Here is an 8134-nt window from a genome sequence, read left to right on the forward strand (position 1 = left end):
ATGATATTATTATTATTGTTATTATTATTATTGTTATTATTATTATTGTTATTATTATTATTATCAATTATTATCAATTATTATTATTATTATTATTATTATTATTATTATTATTATTATTATTATTATTATTATCATCGTTTATTATTATTATTATTATTATTATTATTATCATCGTTTATTATTATTATTAGTATGATGATGATTATTATTGTGGATGTATGTTATTATTATTAAGTTATTTTTTATGCATGTTTATTATTATGGAAACATATAAGTTTACTGCAATGTTAATATAGTTGTTTACAAATTGTTATTAGCTTTGTTATCGATGTTTATTAAATGTTCTTTTGCTTATTGTGTAGTAGTACAAGTGTTATCTTAATTATACACTTTCTTATCACTGTTATCGTGGGTTATCTTAAGTCAGAGTGAAGGATAATAACCAATCAATATCATTTAAGATCATTTATGTGAACGATTCTCAACACACTTAACAACATCGTCATAGTATATATATTTTTTATGTATATTTATATGTATAATCGTTACACAGGAAAATAAGTTGAAATCTTTGGATTACTTGAAAATTAGACACCATAGCTTATTATACCTGATTAAACAACCTAACCTAACCTAACCTAACCTAACCTAACCTAACCTAACGTAACTTAACCTAACTGAATCCCCCAGGTAGTGTAAAGGTGTTAAACAATCCAGTAATAATAAGCTGGGGTGTTTAATCTGTAGGTGGTCCAAATCTTTGTACAGTAGAATATTACACCAGATCCATAGAGCAGGGAGGAGCTCACAGCTTATGTCGCAGATAGGAAATTGTCCACCGCCATTCTGGGGTGAAGAACAACAGACAACACGGGCACGAGAACTCAGTGTGTTGTGGTGTGTATGTGCTGTACAGACACACACATATACAGGTTTCCATGCAATAAAGACAAGATTGTAAACATTTAAGGGATAATAGGGTAATTCTCACCCCAGCCGCTAGTGTTCCGGTGGCGCCACAAGGACGTCACAATTTCCCTGACTGGTTACTGAGAAAGACATAATATGGAGTTGCGCTTCTTCCCTACTTTACGCCTCTGACTACACGAACACAACCCTCGAATTTAAAGGTAGCAGACCCCCTCCAGCGACTACCTTACCTAGATAACAAAATATAGGTCGCTGATGAAGGTTGTGTTAGCTATAAGGTCCTTCTTTGGTCCACACAACACCTCTCTCACGTCTCATAAGCTCGCTCGTAGTTGTCACCATTTTTACATATATGGTGTCACGGAACTGTAATTGGTGTCACGTGACCAATTTGATGACTATGATGGTGTCACATGACTAATTGGTTTCACGTGACTATGCTGGTGTCAGGAGATTGCACTGGTGTTAAATGACTATATTATGGTGTCAGGTGACTGCAGTTGGTATCGGTATTATGAGTTAGTGGTGTCACATGCCTCTATTATGGTGTCAAGGTTCTCATTTATGTTATTTATTGCCTTTGTAATGGTACTAAGAGTGTTAATGACACCATATAACTCCATAGTGGTGTCATTTGCTTCTAATGGTGGTACTATGTTATGATGACGTCAGCATTCTCCAAAGTGATTAGTTAATGACGTCAGCATTGTTTATGATGACGTCAGTACACTTAACAGTGATTGGTCAATGACGCCAGTATTTTCTATAGTGATTGGTAAATGACGTCAGTATTCTCCACAGTGATTGGGTAATGACACCAGTATTCCCCATGGTTATTGGTTAATGACGCCAGCAGTGTTTACGATGATATTAGTATACTCCACAGTGATTGGTTACAAGTATGTCTGTGTCCATAATCACTTGGTTCTCTGGAACAGTAGTTTCATATCTCTGGTTCACTGTTTCTAAAATGATTCATATCTCTGGTTCACTGTTTCTATAATGATTTATATCTCTGGTTCACTGTTTCTATAATGATTAAAATCTCTGGTTCACTGTTTCTATAATGATTCATATCTCTGGTTCACTGTTTCTATAATGATTTATATCTCTGGTTCACTGTTTCTATAATGATTTATATCTCTGGTTCACTGTTTCTATAATGATTAAAATCTCTGGTTCACTGTTTCTATAATGATTCATATCTCTGGTTCACTGTTTCTATAATGATTCATATCTCTGGTTCACTGTTTCTATAATGATTCATATCTCTGGTTCACTGTTTCTATAATGATTCATATCTCTGGTTCACTGTTTCTATAATGATTCATATCTCTGGTTCACTGTTTCTTATAATGATTCATATCTCTGGTTCACTGTTTCTATAATGATTCATATCTCTGGTTCACTGTTTCTTTAGATTCATATCTCTGGTTCACTGTTTCTGCAATGATTCATATCTCTGGTTCACTGTTTCTATAATGATTCAAATCTCTGGTTCACTGTTTCTATAATGATTCATATCTCTGGTTCACTGTTTCTAAATGATTCAAATCTCTGGTTCACTGTTTCTATAATGATTCATATCTCTGGTTCACTGTTTCTATAATGATTCATATCTCTGGTTCACTGTTTCTATAATGATTCATATCTCTGGTTCACTGTTTCTATAATGATTCAAATCTCTGGTTCACTGTTTCTTTAATGATTCAATATCTCTGGTTCACTGTTTCTATAATGATTCATATCTCTGGTTCACTGTTTCTTTAATGATTCATATCTCTGGTTCACTGTTTCTATAATGATTCATATCTCTGGTTCACTGTTTCTATAATAACTAGCACCTGTGGTATGTTCTGTCTTACACTCACTGTAGTTTTTAGTTCTTGACAGTAACACCTATCAGACAGTGACACCTACCAGACAGTGACACCTACCAGACAGTGACAGTGCCTCTTGGTAAACTGTCATGGTGATCCTGTCTCCCCCAAACTCACATAAATCCCTTTAATCACCAGCAGTAAACTCAGATTTATCACCAACTAAGTTCCGATCACCTAACTTAATCTAACCTAGCCTAACCTAACCAATTCCAACGCAACCTAGCCTAGACCAACTTAACCTAACCTAACCTATTTTAACGCTAACCTGACACTAACCTAACCTATATATAATGTTAACCTAATCTAACCTACGCTAACCTAAGCAACACTATACTAACCTAACGCTAACCAAATCTAATACTACCCTAACACTAACGCCAACCTAATCTAACACTAACCTGACTAGGAATAACCCCAGCTGTGATGATGCCTAATGCTAATGTACTAATCCCAGTATTTTGGTTAGGTAAATTAGGTTGTTAGGTTAAGTTAGTTAAGGTTGGGTTAGTTAAAGGTAAATTGGGTTGTTAGGTTAGGATAGGTTGTAATAGGGAAGGTTAAGTTAAGTATGGGTGAATTAGATTAGGCTGAATAGGTTAGGTTAAGTTTCGCTATCTTAGGTTAGGATAAATTACGCCAAGTTAGAGCCCATTAAATATAAAGGCATTTTGTTACCCTCACACATGTCACAAGAATTAAAGTTAACCACAAGTAAAAACATTTATAAACACTCTCACTTACACACCACTCTTAGTACACCAAGATGCGTCTTGACATTAATTAACAAGTTTCACCAAACACTCCTTCAGGAATGTTATTTTGAGCTTAACACACAATGTATATATTTTAGAACCTTTGTCTGTAGCAATAAGTACAGAGTCAGTGTGTATAATGTCATTTACACTTTTTATACTTTTATCCTCTTCACCACTGATCGGCTCGTTAGCCGCTTGGGCTATCGGTCACGTCTCTGTTACGCACTGTTGGCAAGTACTGGGCATGCACCGGCTCCTAAATGTACCTGAACCTGCTCCAGTGTTGGTCAAGTCTGGTCTTGAAACAGCTCACACTCGGTGCCGTCACAACACTTTCTGGTAGATTGTTCCAAGAGTTCACAACTCTCACTCCGAAAAAGTTTGCCCTCACAGTTTTCTGGACTTGCGGCTTCTTCAATCTTGAGCTGTGACCCCTTGTGGGGCGAGCATCCGCCAGCTCCAAGTAAGGACACTCGACTGAGTAGTGCCCCTTGCGATGCTTATACACCTCAATAATTAGGTCGCCCCTTGCCCGTCTGTAGTATAAGCTAGGCAAGTTCAGGTGCTCCAATCTCTCAGGGTAGTTGAGGTGCCGAAGTGCAGGCACCAGTCTGGTGGCCCTCCTTTGAACATTTTCAACTAACTGACAGCCCCTAGCATATCTCGGGGACCAGACGGGGTGACAGCTCTCCAGATGGGGAAGCACTTCACTCTTGAAGATCGTTACAAGGGATGGACCGTCTAGATATCTGAACGACCTTCTTATAAGACCCAATAATTTATTTGCCTGATTTACCTTCTTCTCGCAATGGCCTGAGAACTTCAGCTCATTGTCAACATACACACCTAGGTCCTCACATTCAGTCTCAACTAGTGCAGTTTCTTCATCCCGCTGGGACATATGATACGCCTCCTTACCGTTGGTACGCCCCAGGTGCATCCTCTTACACTTCGTGACAATGAATCTCAGCAGCCATTTCTTTGATCATTCTTGGAGCTCACAGAGATCCTTTTGCAGCTATTCACAGTCCGTTTGGTTCTTGATTTCCCGAAATAACTTGGCGTCATCGACAAACATTTGTATGGAGGAGTGTACAACGTCAGGCATGTCATTTATGAAACAAACAAACAATAGCGGTCCCAATACATTGCCCTGTGGTACCCAGCGTGTGACAGCCTTCATGTTTTACGGCAGTTTGTATCTTCCTAAACGTTGCATTGGTCAGGCCTGTATCATCCATATCCATCATCCCTCGCAGTAATCACATATCATCATATCCCTAATGGTTGTTGTTGTTGTTGTTGTGTGCAGACTGTGTATAGATCTACACCTATTTAAAAATAAAGATAAATACCCAGTACTTAGCTGCCCTCTGCTGGTTTTAACCTCACTCGTTGTCTTCTGTTTTTCTTCTCTTTTTTTTCAGTTTACTTAGGCGGTTTGTCAGTATTTATATGCTATCTCTATGTACACTGCATTTTGCTATGAATAACGGATTTTATACGCCCACTCAGTCCTTTAGAAGCACAGAAAAATAAAATAAATCTTTCTTTGGGGCGGTAATAGAATGCCTTTAAGGATCGCCAAGCTTATTTTTGTTTTGTTTTTTATTTTAACTATTATTTCCTTATACTTTCTTTTCATGTTCTCATCAACGATTATATCTCTTTGTGCTATCACTGTGTACACTGTATCTCCCTGTGAATGGTGTATTGTAGGCACAGTTTTAGTCCATGAGAAAGCACACAAACAAAATAAAATTTAGTCTCTGTGGCACCTATAACACGACTAAGTCTCTGCTGGCAGTGGTGCCTTACCAGCTTGCTTGCCAATTTGTATTTACTTTAAGTTATTTACAACCTCTTCCGCTGTCACTGATGACACTATGAACTGATTTAACTAAAGGCACAGCACTACACTCCCTGGTTGGCCTATATCACAGCCGTGACCACAACTCCGTAAAAAAATTTAATAAAGCTTTGTTATATGGCAATGATTTTGTGGTTGTAGGCCTCTTGACCTGGGCTGGACCTCCAACTCGGTGGAGATTGAGTTTTCAAAAATACAATCGCGTCTAGCATTAAAAATCCTACATTGATTTACACTTTCACATCACTAAGACGATCTTGATGATCTTATGTAATCACTGTCCAATTTCTGCGGCTCAACAACGAAGGCCCGAATGCCGAATACACTTTGTTACAGAGACGCAGCACGACCCGACCCGCGCGCCCTCAGTTTTCTGGACTTGTCAAACAATAAAGTCATCAGGTATATTAACAATCACATATATAACGCTAAGATATAAGCACATAGAGTAATAACTAGTGTCTTATTATGAGTCGTTCCTTATACTCTCGATAAGTCCCATGTTTACGTTCAGTGTTTCGTGATGGGAAGGAAAACGAAAGCTTTGTGACACAGCTGTGTTCTTCTCGCTTTCACTGACTGACGGTCATATCATTCAAAGAATGCCAGTGTAAGCACCCAGCAGCGTCTGTCGTTCTCTCATAATAAAGTACGGTTAAGTCTTTACTTTTGAGTGACGATGACTGAACTCCTCAATTTATGGAACTTACCTCGATATAAGGAATTTACCCTGGATATGTGGAACTTACCCCTACGTTTAAAATTCCCCAGCCGTGCCTGAGACACTAACACTGTGTCTAACTTGTGGGTGTACATGAAAATACTGTATATATATCAAGGGATAATGAACACAATGTATAATAACCATCTATACAGATATATATATATATATATATATATATATATATATATATATATATATATATATATATATATATATATATATATATATATATATATATATATATATATATATATATATATATATATATAATGTGTGGGTTTTGGTCAGAGATTCAAGCCTCAATCTCCATCTGCTCGAATACGTAATTAATCCCATTTCGGTTGCTGGTCTCGAGAACCCGTCTGGTGGAGGTGGTGGACGTCCTGTTGAGTATGTTGGAGTTGTTGGAGAGGTGTAGGTGGCCGTGAGTGTTGGAGAGGTAGAGCTGTCTCCTCGCCCACTCCTTTCCCCCGCACAGTGATCTCCGGAAGGCGATGCGGAAGCGGACTGACATGACGGAGTAGAGGATGGGGTTGACGGCCGAGTTGAGGTAGTAGCAGATACCTAGTGGTAATGGCAGGTGTTAGTGAGAGAGAGAGAGAGAGAGAGAGAGATTCAATCCTTCAGTCTTTAAACTCGTAAAGTTTCATATAACAACTACCGGATGTTAAGAAAGTTAAGGTTAAGCCTCTGCTAATTAGTGCTCATCAGCTACGTGTTAACTATTTTAAGATACAATTAAGAAACGTAAAGATTTCTGAAGTCAATTTTCCAATTGATGTTTGACTCTTAAGTCACTGATGTTGTTGTAGGGTCGGGCATAGTTTTCTTGAGTCCTTACTGGTCCACTGGTTCACTTACCGGTACACTGGTTCTCTTACTGGTCCACTTACCGGTACAGTGGTACTCTTACTGGTCCACTTACCGGTACACTGGTACTCTTACTGGTCCACTGGTTCACTTACCGGTACACTGGTTCTCTTACTGGTCCACTTACCGGTACACTGGTACTCTTACTGGTCCACTGGTTCACTTACCGGTACAGTGGTTCTCTTACTGGTCCACTGGTTCACTTACCGGTACACTGGTTCTCTTACTGGTCCACTGGTTCATTTACCGGTACAGTGGTTCTCTTACCGGTACACTGGTTCACTTACCGGTAAAGTAGTAGAGCTTGGTGTTGACGGAGCGGAGATGGGCGGTCCACTTGCCGTAGCTGGTGACGATGACGAACATGAGCCGCTGAGCGTGGAAGGGCGCCCAGCACACGAAGAACGCCACCACCACGGCTACTGCGGGCGGGAGATTGATTCAGACTACACCTACACCCACGCCCACCACACCTTCCCCGCCCCCCACTGCACACACACACACACACACACACCTGTCAATATCCATTTACTTCTCACTTTTCCCTCCAACTATATATCCAACAAGAAACAACATAACAGACAATACTGTGATTGGCTGGCAGGAGGTCCGTGACATGATAAGCAAGACTGTGACGTCTAGCTCTTTGATTGGTCGGAAAAATACGATGTACAGCTATGTGTACATTTAGCATTGTGATTGGACAGAAGGTCTATGGCGTAAAGCTATATGATTGGTTGAGAGAAGGAGGAAAACAGAAGCTGTGACACTTACCGAGCATCCTTATGCCCACCTTGCGGGTGTGCATGGCTCCAGCACCTGCCGCGGGCGTCCTGGTGGGCGGGTCTATGGACAGCACCACACCTGTTGAGAGGTACAGTACACTACACCTGTAAACACGCCCCACCTGTTGAGAGGTACAGTACACTACACCTGTAAACACACCACACCTGTTGAGAGGTACAGTACACTACACCTGTAAACACACCTCACCTGTTGAGAGGTACAGTACACTACACCTGTAAACACACCACACCTGTTGAGAGGTACAGTACACTACACCTGTAAACACACCACACCTGTTGAGAGGTACAGTACA

General features: G+C 39.6%; 1 protein-coding gene across 1 annotated transcript; it reads right to left on the reverse strand.

Annotated features, from left to right (window-relative positions):
* Nucleotides 1–6445: 6445 nt before the first annotated feature.
* On the reverse strand, nt 6446–7843 carry LOC121880271 (neuropeptides capa receptor-like). The gene is made up of 3 exons (XM_042387429.1): nt 7810–7843; nt 7323–7457; nt 6446–6729 (listed from the first exon to the last, which is right to left on the reverse strand). Exons 1-3 carry the CDS (start codon nt 7841–7843, stop codon nt 6458–6460), a joined length of 441 nt encoding a protein of 146 aa, XP_042243363.1. The 3' UTR covers nt 6446–6457.
* Nucleotides 7844–8134: the final 291 nt, after the last annotated feature.

This window comes from Homarus americanus, unplaced genomic scaffold (genome assembly GCF_018991925.1).
Source record: "Homarus americanus isolate GMGI-L3 unplaced genomic scaffold, GMGI_Hamer_2.0 scaffold41086, whole genome shotgun sequence".
In the NCBI taxonomy this organism is placed as follows: Eukaryota; Metazoa; Arthropoda; class Malacostraca; order Decapoda; family Nephropidae; genus Homarus; species Homarus americanus.

Coding starts and splice junctions, on each gene's coding strand:
- LOC121880271 (XM_042387429.1), bottom strand. CDS start 7,843: ATGCACACCCGCAAGGTGGGCATAAGGATGCTCG. Junction 7,458..7,809: donor GGTGGGCATAAGGATGCTCG/GTAAGTGTCACA, acceptor TCCCGCCCGCAG/TAGCCGTGGTGGTGGCGTTC. Junction 6,730..7,322: donor CAAGCTCTACTACTTTACCG/GTAAGTGAACCA, acceptor CATTACCACTAG/GTATCTGCTACTACCTCAAC.